This window comes from Physeter macrocephalus, chromosome 14, assembly GCF_002837175.3.
Source record: "Physeter macrocephalus isolate SW-GA chromosome 14, ASM283717v5, whole genome shotgun sequence".
In the NCBI taxonomy this organism is placed as follows: domain Eukaryota; kingdom Metazoa; phylum Chordata; class Mammalia; order Artiodactyla; family Physeteridae; genus Physeter; species Physeter macrocephalus.
Genome location: NC_041227.1, coordinates 11,772,313 through 11,789,846, shown reverse-complemented (window position 1 = coordinate 11,789,846; position 17,534 = coordinate 11,772,313). Strand labels below are relative to the sequence as shown.

The 17,534-nt window shown below is 42.7% G+C and overlaps 1 protein-coding gene across 3 annotated transcripts in view; it reads left to right on the top strand.

Moving 5' to 3' along the window:
• The window catches only part of ARFGEF2 (ARF guanine nucleotide exchange factor 2), a 108,231-nt gene extending 94,477 nt beyond the window's left edge, over window positions 1-13,754 (top strand). For 2 of the 3 annotated variants that reach the window (XM_055090927.1, XM_055090929.1), the window contains 5 exons: window positions 1,577-1,707; window positions 5,332-5,500; window positions 7,341-7,479; window positions 9,361-9,478; window positions 10,034-13,727. In XM_055090927.1, the coding sequence (XP_054946902.1) occupies window positions 1,577-1,707; window positions 5,332-5,500; window positions 7,341-7,479; window positions 9,361-9,478; window positions 10,034-10,210 (734 nt within the window). In that variant the 3' untranslated portion in view covers window positions 10,211-13,727. Of the gene's footprint in view, window positions 1-1,576; window positions 1,708-5,331; window positions 5,501-7,340; window positions 7,480-9,360; window positions 9,479-10,033 lie in introns of all 3 variants that reach the window. The other variant, XM_024128292.3, reaches the window with a different exon arrangement.
• Window positions 13,755-17,534: the final 3,780 nt, after the last annotated feature.

The window sequence follows — 17,534 nt, the reverse complement described above, 5'->3', positions numbered from 1 at the left end:
GGCTGCTCCTCTGTGTCTGCAGCATAGCCAGTGTCTCCGGTGTCCAGGGAGAGAAGCTATTTCCTCATCAGCCCCAGATAAAGGGGTTGGCTTGTGTGGGAGGGGCAAGTGGACATTTCTTTAAATGGAACCACTGAGTGCAGCAAGATGTTTATGCTCTAAGACATGCCTGGGGCTTGAGACCCCCTACCATTCCTCCAAGGAACAGTGCTTTGTTTCTCCCAGGCTCCCATCTCAGCCTCCCTTCTGGGCATGAGCTCAGTGAATAGAGCAGCAGGCAGAATCTCTTACACCACTTGTATTGTTTTTTTTCTTTTTCTTTTTGGTCCAAGATGGTGTCATTGAATTGGCATATGTTAAAGGTAAATCTGTTGCAATTCCACTGTATACTTTTTCAATTAAAACTGATTCTGGGGACTTCCTGGTGGTCCAGTGGTTAAGACTCTGCCTTTCCACTGCAGGGGCCATGGGTTCAGCCCCTGGTCGGGGAACTAAGATCCCACATGCCCTGCGGTGCGGCAAAAAAAACACAAAAAAACAAAAAACTAATTCTGCATGGAGAATTTTTATATGCATATATATAATTTCACAGTCACTTTCAAAAGTTTGAAGATGACCCAACTCCTTGTTTTTAGTTAATGTTTATTTAATATTTTCAACATTCTGATTCTTTAACAAGTTGAAAAGGAACCTCTACTTTTACTGTAGTCAAATCAGCCAACACTTACGAAGTGCCAGACATGGGCCGTCCCTGAGCCCAGGGATTGAGAAGATGAGACATTAGTCGGAGTCTAATCAGTAGGCAGAAACCACACCAATAATTTGAACAGGGAAGATTCTATATAAAGAATTGTTTTAAAAAAATAAATGAAAATTTAAAAAACAGAATAAAATAAATTAAAAAAAAATTTTTTTTAAAAAGAATTGTTAACTAGTCAAAGAGGGCTAACCACTGAAAGAAGTAGGAGAAGACTCTGAGGGATATGGAAGCAGAAAATGTGGGAAGCAGCTACTACCTCCAGGGCAGACAAAAAGTGATCCAGGAATTAAGAGCTTAAATAAGCTGCACCCTCCCCACCCCCACCCCCGCCCCTCAAGACTGAGATTCACCCCTTTGGAGAGTCGGCTCCCGGCTGCCGCAGGAACCTGTAGCCTCCTGTGGATAGAGCACAGTCCAGAACTGTCTGTAGGAGTGACCCTTCAGGCAGCAGAAAAACGTGCCAGAGGACATGGGACCTGCATCGCTGACTCCCTCCCCGTCTTCAGGTCTTTGCTCAGGGAGCTCATTTTCAGAGAGAACCTTTCCTGACCAGCTTGTTTAAACTTGCATCCCCACCTTGACACCATCCCTACCATATCCCCATCCCTGCCTGATGTCCTCATCATTTAACGTACTACATCTTAACTCAAGTAGCTTGTTTTCTGTCTGTCTCTGCCACGGGAGCAGGGGTTTTTGTCCAGCTTATTCACTGTTAATGCCACAGCATCAAGAACCATGCCTGGCACATAGTTGGAGCTCAGTGAATTTAGTACTGGCTGAATCATTATTAGGGTTAATCTTTATCATCTAATATAGATCAGAAACTGTTTGCCAGCCTCCTCATCAAGTGTGTGGTCCAGTTGGAATTGATACAGACCATTGACAACATCGTGTTCTATCCTGCAACGAGCAAAAAAGAAGATGCAGAGCACATGGTTGCTGCCCAGGTGAGAGTGGCCTGAAGAAGGGCATCTGAGGGGAGGTTGTTCAGATGCAGTGGTGTGCTGGAGCCTGGTGAGACTGGTTTGCAAGAGCCCAGCATGCTCATTCCTCCCAGGCCCACGTTCAGTGACAGCGTACTAGTAACTTAAAATTGGCCATGATGGGAGTATTTACACCACTGAAATCACCGAACACGAAAAATCAGGCATTTTCTCCACCACACCCCCGCGCCCCCCCCGCCCCGCGCCCCCCCCGCCCCGCCACCATCACCGAGAGCCAGTTTACCAGCATACTACTGTTCAGACTCCACCCCCCACCTGGTGCTTCGGAAAAAATGTGTTATTAATCACAGGGACTATTCCTTGTAATTGATATACAGTTTAACCATGAATCACTGAGAGGGAAAATATGTGGATAAAGGTACTAATTTTTCCTTCAGGAAGTGCACTTTTTTGTTTTCTGTGTGCAACCTTTTATATATACGGTTTGCTTGGAAACAGAATTTGGTGTCCAAAAGTTGGACAGTAACCTTACACCATGGGTTGCAAACTTAAGTGCTTCAGGGACTGGGAGATGCTGTGAGTGCGGCGGCAGGCTGGGTGGAACGGTGGGCACCACCGAGCTTGAGGCCCGCCGGAGCCCAGCCACCTCCAGCTCCAGGAGCAAGTTGCTGTCAGGTGGGTCAAGCTGGGATGGTCTTCCAGTTTTTCAAGAGGAGTCAGAAATCAAGATTTTTCTCATATAGGGCATCTCTTGTTTATTAAGTAGTATAATTATTGATCAACAGAATACATCTGTTGGCCAGATCCAGAACAAAGGCTGTCCTTTTTTGGTTTTTGGTTTTATTTTTTAAGTATACAATTCAGTGGCTTTAGTATATTCACAGAGTTGTGCAAACATCCCCACTGTCTAATTCCAGAATATTTTTTTAACATCTTTATTAGAGTATAATTGCTTTACATTGCTATGTTAGTTGCTGCTGTATAACAAAGTGAATCAGCTGTACGTATACGTATATCCCCATATCTCCTCCCTCTTGCGTCTCCCTCCCACCCTCCCTGTCCCACCCCTCTAGGTGGACACAAAGCACCGAGCTGATCTCCCTGTGCTATGCGGCTGATTCCCACTAGCTATCTGTTTTACATTTGGTAGTGTATATATGTCCATGCCACTCTGTCACTTCGTCTCAGCTTACCCTTCCCCCTCCCCATGTCCTCAAGTCCATTCTCTATGTCTGCACCAGAATATTTTTACCACTGCAAAAGGGAATGCCCTAACCATCAGTGTCACTCCCCACTCCCTCCTTGTCCCAGCCCTAGCAACCGTTAATCTATTTTCTGTCTCTATGGATTTGTCTGATTCTGGATATTTCATATTACTGGAATCATATATGTGAGCTTTTGTGCCTGGCCTCTTTCACTTAGCATAATGTTTTCCAGGTTCATCCGTATTGTGGCATGTATCAGTACTTCATTTTTATATATGGCTGAATAATATTCCATTGTATGGGTGTACCACGTTTTGTTTATCCATTCATCAGTTGATGGACATTTAGGTTGTGTCCATTGTCTGGCTATTATGAATAATGCTGCAGTGAACATTTTTATACAAATTTTATGGGGACATATGTTTTTAATTCTCTTGAGTATATACCTAGGAGTGGAATTGCTGGGTCATATGGTAACTCAGTGTTTACCTTTTTTGAGGAATTGCCAGACTGTTTTCCAAAGCAGCTAGACTATTTTACGTTCCCATCAGCAATGTATGAAGGTTCCAATTTCTTCACATCCTCACCAGTGGTTGTTATTGTCTTTTTTTTTTTTTTAATTATTATAACCATCCCAGTGTGTGTGAAGTAGTATCTCTTTGTGATTTTGATTTCCATTTCACTAATGACTAATGATGTAGAGCATCTTTTGTGCTTGTTGACCATTTGTGTATCTTTGGAGAAATGTCTGTTCAAATCCTTTGCCCAGTTTTAAGTTGGGTTATTTATCTTTCTATCATTGAATTGTAGGAGTTTTTATATATTCTAGTTATTAGTCTCTTATCAGATAGATGTATGATTTGCACCTATTTTCTCCCATTTTGTACATTGTCTTTTCAATTTCTTTTTTTTTTTTTTTTTTTTGTGGTATGCGGGCCTCCCGCTGCTGCGGCCTCTCCCGTTGCGGAGCACAGGCTCCGGACGCGCAGGCTCAGCGGCCATGGCCCACGGGCCCAGCGGCTCCGCGGCATGCGAGATCCTCCCAGACCGGGGCGCGAACCCGGTTCCCCTGCATCGGCAGGCGGACGCGCAACCACTGCGCCACCAGGGAAGCCCCTCTTTTCAATTTCTTGATTGTGTCCTTTGAAGCACAAAAGTTTTTAATTTTGATAAAGTCCAAGTTACTATTTTTTCTTTAGTTACTTGTACTTTTAAAGTTATTTCTAAGAAAGCATTGCCTAATTCAAGGTCACAAAGATTTAGGCCTACATTTTCTTTTAAGAGTTTCATAATTTTAGCTCTTACATTTAGGTCTTTGATCCATTTTTGAGTTTATTTATGTATATGATGGGAGATAGGGGGTCTGCCTTCATTCTTTGGCATGTAGATGTTTAATTATCCCAGCACCATTTGATGTAAAGACTGTTTTCTCCCCATTGAATTGTTCTGATAGCCATGTTGGAAATCTCTTGACCATAAATATGAGGATTTATTTCTGGATTCTCAGTTCTGTTGCATTGATCTGTATGTCTGTCTTTATGCCAGTACCACACTGTCTTGATTACTGTAGTTTTTTAGTATGTTTTGAAATAGGGAAGTATGAGTCTTCCAACTTTTTGCTTCTTTTTTCAAGACTATTTTGGCTATTCCATGTCATTTACATCTCCATATGAATTTTAGGATCAGCTTGTCAATTCCTGCAAAGATGTCAGTTGGAATTTTGATAGGGATTACATTGAATTTATAGATCAATTTGGGGAGTATTGCAAACTCTGCCCTTTTGTAACCTCTGGCTTCTAGGGAGGGTTGTGGTCTATTCCTAGAGGGCTCAACAAATATAAAATCCTTAATTATTTCTAATAATCCCTAATTATTTTAGGCAACATGTTCAATAAAAATTTCTAGCATTCCATACCTATTTCTATGGTTTTTCCCTTCACATTTGAAAACACAGTTGTCAATCTTATTAAAGTTCATTAATCACCTGATGAGGCTAAAGATGCCACTTGGTCTTTGCTTAACAATTTCTTTCTTTCAGTGAGTATGTTTTGAGACTCACACCTTCTATCACATGCACTACAGTTTGATTTTCTCATTTTCCAATTTCTTTATAAAATAAAAAGAGGACAGTGCAGTCCTGTAGTGAAATAATTGGAGAAGTACACACTCCTGTTCATGCAATGAAGGCAGTACTGACAAAACTGAAACTCTGGCCAGCAAAGCCTGCCATCATGCAAGAGCTCAGCATATTCTTTCACCAGCCAGTGAGCAGAGTCTAAATGGGAAACATTTCAGGGTATTGAGGAATGAAGTGTAACTTATAGAGAGGAGGACTTCTGGAGAGTTATGATGATCTCTGATAGCACAGTGTCCAAAACCATTCCATCTTCTTTACTTAGCTCTCTTATCCTCCCCTCTCTAGCAAGATACGCTGGATGCAGATATCCATATAGAGACAGAGGACCAGGGCATGTATAAGTGCATGTCTTCCCAGCACCTCTTCAAGCTCTTAGACTGCTTGCAGGAGTCCCATTCATTCTCAAAGGCCTTCAACTCCAATTACGAGCAACGGACAGTCCTGTGGCGAGCAGGTAAGGGAGGAAGCACAGCAGATGGGACAGGTGGTCACCTGTCCTAAAACATTGCCTTTGGAAAATTCCTGGCATGGTACACACAGCTGGAATAACTTACCAGATATTTCATGCTTGAGGGAGAGAGAAGGGAAATTTCATCCTAGTACCAGGAATATTTGTCTGGCACACGGGAGACTCTCAGTAGGTATTTGATGGAAAAATGAATTGGTAGAGTTTAATTGATCTAGCAAGGGCAAGAAATTTTACATTAGGTTAAGATTGTACAGTTAGGGACTTCCCTGGTGGTCCAGTGGCTAAGAGTCCGCACTCCCAATGCAGGGTGCCCAGGTTCGATCCCTGGTTGGGAAACTAGATCCCACATGCACGCCGCAACTAAGAGTCTGCATGCTACAACTAAGAAGCCCGCGTGCCACAACTAAAAGATTCCACGTGCCTCAACTAATACCTGGCGCAGCCTAAATAAATAAATAAATAAATGTAAAGTTAAGTATGATGATATAAAAAGTGTGGTCGTCTAGGAGCAACAAAAGCATTCATACATTTTTTTGAGGCCTTTAGGGGTTTTCTCTCCCACCTGTACAAATAAATATATAAGTCCTGGAAGTGAGTGATATGTGTGTGCGTGTAGACACACATGTATGTGCAGGGGTGATGGTAGGAGTCTCGTTTTGTGAACTGTGTACAAAAGTGATACTTTATATAATTCTTGTATTGTTACCATTACTTGAATTTTCCACCCAAATGCCTGTTTTAATCCATAATTTAAAAATGTCATTTTTCTCTATAGCTTTAAACTATCTAGGTGTTTTATGTCTTTGCCTATAATAAGATTTTGCTTAGGGACTTCCCTGGTGGTCCAGTGATTAGGACTCTGCACTCCTACTGCAGGGGGCACAGGCCCGATCCCTGGTCGGGGAACTAAGATCCCGCATGCTGCATGGCGTGGCCAAAAAAAAAAAGATTTTGCTTATAAGAGTGGTTTACACGGGCTTCCCTGGTGGCGCAGTGGTTGAGAGTCCGCCTGCCGATGGAGGGGACGCGGGTTCGTGCCCCGGTCCGGGAAGATCCCACATGCCGTGGAGCGGCTGGGCCCGTGAGCCATGGCCTCTGAGCCTGCGCGTCCGGAGCCCGTGCTCCGCAACGGGAGAGGCCACAACAGTGAGAGGCCCGCGCACCGCCAAAGAAAAAAAAAAAAGAGTGGTTTACACATCTCTGTGGCGGATTGGTATTGCTTTGTTTAAGAAGACGTGTTATTCAGGGATGAGACACAGAGAAAAGGACACTTATGGAAGCTTGTTCTGGCAGCTGTGTGTGGGATGGATTGGCAGAGGGAGGAGAGGTGACAGAGACGCACTGAGGAGCTGTTTCAGGAACTGCTGTGCAGTTTTCATCTAGGGCAGCGGTCCTTATTTTCAAATGATAAAATGCTCTAATGGAGGGTCTAATTTGGAAGGCTAGAAAAATAAATAATTATGTTGGTTCTCAGAAAAAAACAAAAACAAAACGTGTTCTTATATGTGGTTTCTGAAAAAAATCTAGCAAGTCAGAGACATGCTAGAATTCTTAAGAGCTGTTACACTTGAGAAGATGAAATGAATGGCTTCACCAGCCAGTGAGCGGAGTCTGAATGGAGAACAGCTCAGGGTGTTGAGCAGCAAAGTGTATCTTGTAGGGAGGATGAGATGTCAGGGCTGCCTTGTCTGGTATCACAGTTGAGCCGTATTAAAAATGTGAGATCTTTCAGTATTTCCTAAAGTAACTCACTTAGTTTCCCACGTGATTTCTCAGCATTACCCTGGAAGTGTGCACTATTTATATGACTATATCTGATCTCCAGGTTTTAAGGGCAAGTCTAAACCCAACCTTCTAAAACAAGAAACCAGCAGCCTGGCCTGTTGTTTGAGGATCCTGTTTCGAATGTATGTCGATGAGAACCGCAGGGATTCCTGGGAAGAAATACAGCAGCGACTTTTAACGTAAGAAGAATGATTTCTGATTAAATTTCTTACCTGTAATACACAGATGCTTCATAACAATACTGTGATTTGAAAAGAGTAGGAGAAAAATACCTATATGCTGACACCCTCACCAACTGTTTTCCTTTTTGTTTTTTCATCCTATCTGGTTCTTCTATTTCACTTTTCTTAATGCCCTGAAGAGGGCAGGGCCTCATTTCTTCCATTCAGCGTTGTTTAAAGCACAGAAACATACGCAGGGAAAAGTGCTCTAAGCTCAGAGTCATCCAGCCTGGATTGAAGTCCTGACTGGGTCCTCTTTAGAGCACTGTCAGCTCTAACATCCCACCATTCCTTCTTCCCAAGAGGAACATATTAGAATTGTTTGGGTACCAGGATATACTTACTTTGTGTGGAAATGCAGCAGTGGGCCGGCAGTGGATGGCATTGAGAGAGCCCCCTACAAAGAACTAGATCTTTGCCACCCAGTTTCTTGGGCAACTGTGAGCAAGATGCTGTGTCTAAGCCTCCTTTCGCCCCTTTAAGATTTGAAAACATTAACATGCGGTGCTGGCAAATACGAGATAAAGACACTCACTCTCCGATTTCTGGAAATCACGGGCATTATATATATATGTCAAGAGCCTTAAAGTATTCAGTCTCTTTCTTTGACTCAGTAATCCACTGTTAGGGAATCAGGATTCCCACACAGAACATTCATTGCAGACTTACCTATAAAGAGAAAACACTTAAAGCAGCTCAACTGTGGAGTGGATAACTACATTGTGGTATATCCTATGATAGAATATTATGCAGCCTTTAAAAATGAAGTTCTGGGGAGCTCCCTGGTGGCCTAGTGGTTAGGATTCCGGGCTTTCACTGCTGTGGCCCGGGTTCAATCCCTGGTCAGGGAACTGAGATCCCACAAGCCGCATGGCATGGCCCAAAAAAAATAAAAATTTTTTTTAAATGAAGTTTTTAAAAAATAATTTTCCTTGATGTGGGAACATGCTCATAATACAAGTTTCACCACAGAAAAGCAGGATATAAAACCATATATACTTGTGATTTTTCAGTAATGTTTTTTAAAAATCACTGACAAAAAAACTGGAATATTTCCTATTCCAGAATATTGTTATGTGTCTCTTCGGATGACGGAATTATGGGAATTTTTTTCTCTTCTATAATTTTTTGCACTTTTCAGTCGTCTTGCAGTGAGAATATATGACAAGTCATAAACTGAAAAATGAATTAATTAAAGAGGACATCAGCAGCTCATTTCAATTTACATCAAGCCCAAAAGAGAACTACCTACATAGTCTCATGAAGTTTCTCTAAAAGAGATACATAAATGTTTGTCACACGACATGTTTTAAAAATAGCCATTGTGTGCGATGTGGGAACAGAAAGGCAGTTCATGGTTAACTGTGGGTAACAGGCTCTTGTGCTGATTGTGCTGCAAACCCTGATTGAGCCCCAGCCACGTGCCAGGCCTGTGCTGGGCTAATGTTTAATGTACTTGCTTCATTTCATTTTCACAGCAGCCCCTTGAGTTTGGTACAGTTATTTATTCCCATTTTACAGCTGAGCAAACTGAGGCTCAGGGATTTGTTCAAGATGGCACAGCCAAAGCAGGTGTTCACTAAATACTCATTGCAAGAATAAAGAGTTATTGGGACTTCCCTGACGGTCCATTGGTTAAGACTCCATGCTTCCAGCAGGGGCTGTGGGTTCAGTCCCTGGTTGGGGAACTAAGATCCCACACACTGCACAGCGCAGCCAAAAGATTTTTTAAAAATAAATGAATAATAAAAGAATAAAGAGTTCTTCACTCCAGTGGAATGTGAGATGTTCCTCTTTTATTTGACATCACCCCCCCACCCCCCCTTTGATTCATTCTAGTGTGTGCAGCGAGGCGCTGGCCTATTTCATCACGGTGAACTCTGAAAGCCATCGGGAGGCCTGGACAAGTCTCCTGTTGTTACTTCTAACAAAAACCCTCAAAATAAACGATGAAAAGGTATAAACAAGTAATGTCTCCACTGGGATTTGGGTTGGCTTTTCATTGAGACTTTGAAGTAACTACTTTCCTCATTCTTCCAAGGATGGTTACATAACTAGCACCATTCTAGATGCATCGGAGAGAAGTTAATTAATCACAAACAATGGGTGCCTGGGGTTATTGGGGCTTTCTCTCTCAAAGAGCCCCAGTGGAGAAAGGCTGAAGTTGAAGCCAGGCAGGTTGCTGTTAAACAGCTACCATGATTTTCAGTGTGGCTTTGTTGGAAGAGAGGGTTGAGATTGTGAAACACTGGTTTAGAACTGGAAACTTGATTTACTAAAATGAAAGTTGACTTTGGTAGCAAGGCTGTCCCCAAATAGTTTGTGTTAGGAGTTAAGTATAAATAAAAGAAGTTTTAATTTGCAAATTTTTTGCACCTACTTTGTAGTAGCCAGAAAAAACACCAATATTATTTGCAAGAAGTTCCAGGGTGAGATGAATACTTTTGAAAAACTAGTGCCAAAAAATAGTTCCATGTCTAATTTTCTCTCTCTCTGTTTCTCCCACCTCAAGTTTAAAGCACATGCTTCAATGTACTACCCCTACTTGTGTGAAATTATGCAGTTTGACCTGATTCCTGAGCTCCGAGCAGTTCTGCGGAAGTTCTTCCTAAGGATAGGTGTTGTGTATAAGATATGGATTCCAGAAGAGCCATCCCAGGTACCAGGGACCCCGTCACCAATATGGTAGCCCTGGCCCCTCCGGGCCACTGCTGCAGCTCTGCAGCACTGTCACCACACCGCCTCTGCCTGGCACATCTCGGGAAGGGTCAGAGCGTAGAAAGTCGGCATCCTGGAGCTCAGAATGGCCTGGATAAAGATGGTTCCATCAGAGTCCCCGACAGGCGTTGTGGTATTTCCCTAAACTGTTGTGCACCCAGTTAACACAGTAGGTGGGGAGTCTGTCTCATCTCTGTCGTTCCACTTTACCGATTGAACTGCCTGTCACATCTGTCATTGCATTTGCCGTCATTCTCAAGCAGAGTCCCACGATTGGCTGTAGATGTTCTGTCAGAGGAAGTCGCTCTCCTTGAAGATACTGAACATAGCTGTATAGGTTCGTGATTATTAGAGAGTATGTTAATAAAATTACTTGTAACGGCTAAGTGCCACCTAAAATATGCTGGGATCTTTTGTTGTTTGAGTGTGCTAGAGAAGTTTGAGTGTTTTTGTCAGTTGTGAGTCAGCTGTAGTTATATTAGTTTGGGGAAAGGTAGGGGGGAAAGGGTTGGTTTTTGGGGGGGGCTTTTTTTTTCTGTTTCGTTTGTTAACGTCTGGGTGATTTTTAAAGCATTTGACAAAAAAGATATTACTGAGGATTTGATTGAAGGCAGAGTTTAGTAATTAAGTTAGAATTAAGAGCTTGCAAGGTTTAGAAAACAAATGTAGTGCCTCCTGGCTCTCCCTGTTTTAGTAACTGGGGGAGAAAAAGTCTATAGGAAAAAGTCAACAATTGAATGAAGATGATTAGTCCTTCATTGAAATAAGTATTTGTGGAGGGGTATTAACATTTCCAGAATACAGTGTCCATCTAATATATGAAGCAGTAACAAAAGTGAAGTAGTAATTTAAGAGAATTAGTTTATATCTGGTAACCCTTTTCTTTGTACCTCGGGATAGCGAGCGTACCAGTGGTTAGTGTCCCTGCTTGGGCCCAGTCCCCACGCAAGGTCCCTCCAGAGAGAGGGGCTGGGGGCTCTGCGTGAGAAGGGTGGCTCCTGTGAGCCTCCCCCAGCCACGTGTCACGGGTTGAACCCGAGCAGACCTGTGCTGTTGTGGGCCAGCACAGCTGACCGTGACCTTGGCAGGAGGTGGCCTGTGTTCAGTGCTTCCGTTAATTTGAACCAGGGAGCTGAGTTCTTTGGAAGGGTTAGATTCTGGGGTCCCTATCACATTAATGACGGTGCAATACTCTCAGCTGCAGTAGAACTGAATTCTGGTGCAGCTTGTGTAAAAGCTGGTGGTCTAGGAATACAGCCTAAGGCCTGCAAGCAGTAGATTTGGGAGCTGAATTTTATTCTGAGTCAGTGAGAAAGAACACAGGCTTCATCTCTGCCCTCTCATCCCCTGCTCACCGAGAGCAGCACTCAACGTTAGAAGCGTTGCAGAGTTTTTAAAACATGGAGACTGCTCCCTACGCCCTGTAGTCCTGTAAATTGGGTTGTATTGATGTCAACTCTGGTGCCTTAGAAGTTAGTAAGTTGGGAACCTATCTGAACAATCGGATAGTTTTTCTTTATAGAGAAGGATTTCTGGTGCTTTTGTTTACTAAGAGCCCGATTTCTTACATTTTTTGTGTTCTAACAGCCTTGAGCAATGTTTGGTTTTGGCCAGCAGTAGTACTCTGTCTACTTTCTTCTTTCCTCAAAAGTGTTTTAATTTCTCTACCAAAGAAAAAAAAGAGCAGGTTTAGGTTTTTATGTTATTTACATACATGAGAGAAGAGGGGCTACGGAATTTAGCAGGAAAGGACCTGCTAAATATTTTACCGTGAATGGAAAATGTTAGCACGTTTGACGTCCTGGTCCTGGAATTCGTTACATCTTTACCCTGAAGCATGGACCCCACATGCTGAGACGTCCTCGCTGGTACTGCGGTGGTCACAGCCTCCGCAAGTCAGCCGTCTCCATTGACATTTGCACTAAAGGTATAAATGGGGAGCATGCGGGTTTGTTCATACTTACATTTTCTGTCCAGCTGCGTCCCTAGGTGGAGATTTTTCCTTTCCTTCTGAGGTTCTCATGTGACGTTTTCTTCACTGAATGTGACTGCAAGACTTTGCCCATGTGTTCTTGCCTTCTCTTTCATTTTTGCCCCCTCTTGCAGAGTAGGAAATGTGTAAGCGTGTTTTGTCACTTGCCGAAACATTCAGGTTTGAATTTCTTTTCAGCTCTGTTTTTTAAAAGATTCGATATTCTGAATAAGGCATTTGAATTGTACCAGCATGGACCTTTTAGAAACTGGACGTAAAACCATTTAGGGTGATTTTTCTTGTCGGTGGACTGTGACGTACAGAGGAAATCCCTGACTTCCAATAGGAAGCCATTCAGCCTGAGTTCCCTTCTGTGGTGAATCTAGTCTAGCTCACGGTGAACGTGGCTTGTGCCACTCACACACCAGTGAAAGGGGCGTGTGTGACCCTGCGGCACCGGGCCAGGGGCCATTCGTTCACAGGGTTATGGAGAAGAGCGACACATTTCCAAGGCCTTATTTCTTTCTCAGCATGCTTTAAGTGTTGATTTTTTGTGCTGAGTCTCTGGAGAAGTTTTTGTTTGTTACAGTACTGCTGCTTTGAGCAGTTTTGTTTTTCTTCATTGTCCTTTAGGGAGATACCAGCTTTGGCATCTTAACAACAAACGGTGGATGGGAAATTTTATTTCTAATATGCATCTTTAGAGTCAAATACACCTTTTCCCTGTTACTCCTCACATACAAGCAGAGAACATACATAATGGAAATTGTATAATAATATCTGGAAACAACATTTTCCTCTGAGAGGTGACTTTTGTACAAAATGCAAAAAAAAAAAAAAAAAACCCTAAACTTTCTCGTCATTCTTTTGTGATTATGGCTATACATTTAGTAGTCTTTATAGTTATTAAAGGAACCTGCTGACAAATGCAAGTCTGGCCATCTCATTCAGACGTTTGTTGTTATGATGCAAATGGGTATTGGTTTAAATAGAAGCTGGATCCTTAATACTGCATTTTCTGAATTCTGTTTTAGTATTTGTGTTAAAGTAGACATAGCTTGAACTCATGTGAAATCTTGGAGTTTTGCTATCGGCAGCTTTGTAGTTTGGGAAACAAAGAAACCAAAGCTGAATATTTAAAAGAATGAGTATATATGGAAATCCTTGCTCTCAAAAAAAGACACTCATCAAAAGTGTAGTTTTTCTCAGTGTTCTAATTTTTAAAAAATTTTATCTGCATATTTGCATCAAATATTTCTTTATGTGCAAATGTATGTTTTACCTCCTTAAAAATGCCTAAAAGTTAGTTAATAGCTACTTTTGTTTAATCTATACATGATGATTAAGTGCATTTAATATTGGTAATTTAATGAAAAGCATTCCTTGCCCAATGGATGTATACATTTTTGAAAGAATAAGCAGAATTATATAATATGAAATGCTATGTAAAGTTTTCTATGTAAAAATATTATGTATAATACTGTTAAAATAAATATCCCATGCTTTAATCAGGTGGTAAATCAATAAAGTTTTAAAAAGTAAAGCTGCTTTTAATATAGTAATTAATGTATATCAAGCCATTATGTATATCAAACTTGGTAATGTATATCAAGTTTTGGGTTAGTCTGTTCTTGTGGCAGGTATTGGTGGTAAAATAAAATTTGGTCTTTATGTTTAACTATTATAATTATTAATGGGAGAATATTAATTGTGGGTTTTAATTTTTTTAAGTAAAATTCCCTTCATTCACTTTCCTCCCCGCTGTGAAAGGGAAGAATATCCAGTTATGAGGTCATGAGAAGATTCTTATTTATCTCATTAATTAGTTTGACCAGTGGGTTAGTTCCCAAGAAAGACAGACATCTCCTCCTGCTGGCACTGAGGGCAAGATCGCAGAGGAAGACTCACAGGTAAGCCAAGTGGGCATGAGCCGGAGACAATTCTGAGGTTCACACAGGGAGCTGGCCTAGGAAGACAGTGAGCTCTAACCTTGCCTTTCCTGCCTCCAAGCGCAGAATCCATTCCTTCTGAAATATGTAAAGTTGTAAATCATGATTATATTTAAAATAATCCACTGCTGGGAATTCCCTGGCGGTCCAGTGTTTAGGACTCCACGCTTCCACTGCAGGGGGCACGCGTTTGATCCCTGGTAGGGGAACTAAGATCCCACGTGCCACGCGGCATGGCCAGGAAAAAAAAAAAAATCCACTGGTGAAATTGACTAATGCATGGTCGTCTTTATTAATTCACTGGTATAAAACATCTCTCTCTGGTGCCACATTTCAGGTGCTTCCAGGGAAGAACAAAGGGACAGCGCTTTCTTTTGGAAAACTTTTCTGAAGTGTCTTTATCTCTTCAGAGCAGATAGTGCCTGAGTTTTATCTAGAGCAGTGGTTTTCAACCTGCTGCCAACCAGTGGTTTTCAGTTCTGGCCCCAGGGAACACGGGGGACACTTGGCAAGGTCTGAAGACATGTTTGGTTGTCACAACGGGCTGGGAGTGGCTGTGCTACTGGCATCTAGTGAGTAGAGGCTAACAAACAGCCCGACCCCACCCCCCGCCCCACAAGGAATAACCCAGCCCCAATGTCAGTAGTGCCAAGGTTGAAACACCCTGAACTAAAGTGACTTCTTTCTTCTGTGTAACAGGGCTCCTTCAGCATGTGTTACAGGACCTAAAAGTCCCTTTGTGGTAGATACTTTCAGCTTTCTTTGGCCTTCCTGTAAAAACAAAAGTCTCTTCTGTTCGCCCCTACGGAGGGCATGCTGAGGTCACTGGTTAGGGAAGGGCCAGCTCCACCTTATTTCAAGTGCTACTTATTTAAGCTCTTTTTTAAAGTTAATTTTTATTGGAGTATAGTTGCTTTACAATGTTCTGTTAGTTTCTTCTGTACAGCAAAGTGAATTGGTCATACGTACACATATATCCACTCTTTTTTAGATTTCCTTCCCATTTAGGTCACCACAGAGCATTGAGTAGAGTTCCCTGTGCTATACAGTAGGTTCTCATTAGTTATCTGTTTTATGCATAGTAGTGTATGTATGTCAGTCCCAGTCTTCCAATTCATCCCACCCCACCTAAGCATTTTGAAAGGTAATTTTAGCATTATTCTGCATTTGTACCCTGCCAACAGACTGGAACACATTTTAGGCAAAAGTATGTTTCCTTTTTCAGAGGACCAGAGTGGTTCCCTGGAATTTTTGCAAACCTGTGTAACATGCCTGTTGTCCAGTTTAAGAAATCTAAGTTGTCCTTGGGTTAGTGATTTGTATCACATCTTAGGAGCGCCCAGCTTAGTAAATGCAGCTACACGCCCCACAGCAAGAGGAGGAGGAGCAGGGATGGGGACTCCCCAAGGGTTCTGGCAAAAATGATTTTAGGTTTTTTTTTTTTTTTTTTTCGGTAGGCGGGCCTCTCACTGTTGTGGCCTCTCCCGTTGCGGAGCACAGGATCCGGACGCGCAGGCTCAGCAGCCATGGTTCATGGGCCCAGCCGCTCCACGGCATGTAGGATCTTCCCGGACCTGGGCACAAACCCGTGTCCCCCGCATCGGCAGGCGGATTCTCAACCACTGCGCCACCAGGGAAGCCCCGATTTTAGTATTTTTTTAAATGCCTGTTTCTAGACACAAGCCAACCTTACCTGGTACTCAACTGAAGATTGAGCCTCTGAGGATAATTTTATATAATAGTCAATTTTCATTTTTCCCAGAGATTCCCAGTCTTTACATGAAGCTTGTATAGCCTCCTCTCCTTTAACCTAGTTCAGATTTGCCTAAAGAATTTATCTTGATTTATGTCCAAGAAATACCCGTATGTTCTAATAAACTTCTTAGCTTGAGTGAATTTGAGCTTAAATAATGGCATATTGATTTCTTTCTCCAGAGTGCAAGGGTTTCTGAGAAGAACCAAGCACCATGCTGTAGCAGAGGCCAGTGGTCAGATCATGGAAGCTGGAAGGAAGAATTCTTTTGTCCTGTTTTTTTTCATATCTTTTTTTTTATTGGAGTATAGTTGCTTCACAATATTGTGTTTATACTGTACAGCAAAGTGAATCAGCTATACCTACAATCCCACTACTGGGCATATACCCAGAGAAAACCATAATTCAAAAAGACACATGCACCCCAATGTTCATTGCATCACTATTTACAGTAGAAGAACTCATTGTGTAGAAGGATTTGTGCTTTCTGCCCTTTCGGGGTACTAGCACTGAGCAGGTTATCCATGTCATTCATTCATTAACATTAATGATGTTAACATCATTTTAAAATAAATTTATTTATTTATTTTTGGCTGCGTTGGATCGTTGGGTCTCTATTGCTGCGCGCAGGCTTTCTCTAGTTGCGGTGAGCGGGGGCTACTCTTCATTGCAGTGCACGGGCTTCTCATTGCAGTGGCTTCTCTTGTTGTGGAGCATGGGCTCTAGGCACGCAGGCTTCAGTAGCTGTGACATGCAGGTTCAGCAGTTGTGGCTCACGGGCTCTAGAGCGCAGGCTCAGTAGCAGTGGCGCACGGGCTTAGTTGCTCCGTGGCATGTGGGATCTTCCCAGACCAGGGCTCGAACCCTTGTCCCCTGCATTGGTGGGTGGATTCTTAACCACTGCGCCACCAGGGAAGTCCCAACATCATTAACATTTATTGATGTTTACGGCACTCCAGACACCTCACTAAGTGCTTTGCCTACAGGAAGTCCTTTAAACCTCACCACAACCATATGATGAAGGTCGCAGCATTAGATGAGGACACTGAGACCCAAGAGGCCCACCAAGGGAGGGGATCACACCATTGGGAAGTGGCAGAGCTGGGATTCTGACCCAGACTCTGTCTTCAGAGCACACACACACCAACCACACTGCATCTCACTGCGCCGGTTGATCTGGTGCATGAGGTGGGAAACCCAGCAGGGCATCCAGCAGAACACAGTCCTGGTCTCTGAGGAACTGATGTTCCAAGGCCTCTGTTTTGTATGTTGAACTGCTTGGATATTACAAACACCTGAGTTAGAAACAGTCATTATCAGATCTCTTACACTACCTTGGTAGGGCTATACCCTCAGAGTCTTTCCAGACTAGCACAGACATTCAGAAGTCGAGGAAAGGAACGGTGACTGGCAGAGAAGATGTAAGAGGAAGCGAGCAGATGCCGAGGTTGCGCCAGTAAGCGCTTGTGGTTTGTGCCTTCATTTTTCCACTTTAATACACACCTTAAAAGTCACCAATTTGTAAATGCTGAAGAGGGTGTAGAGAAAAGGGAACCCTCTTATGTTGTTGGTAGGAATGTAAATTGGTGCAGCCACTATGGAGAACAGTATGGAGGTTCCT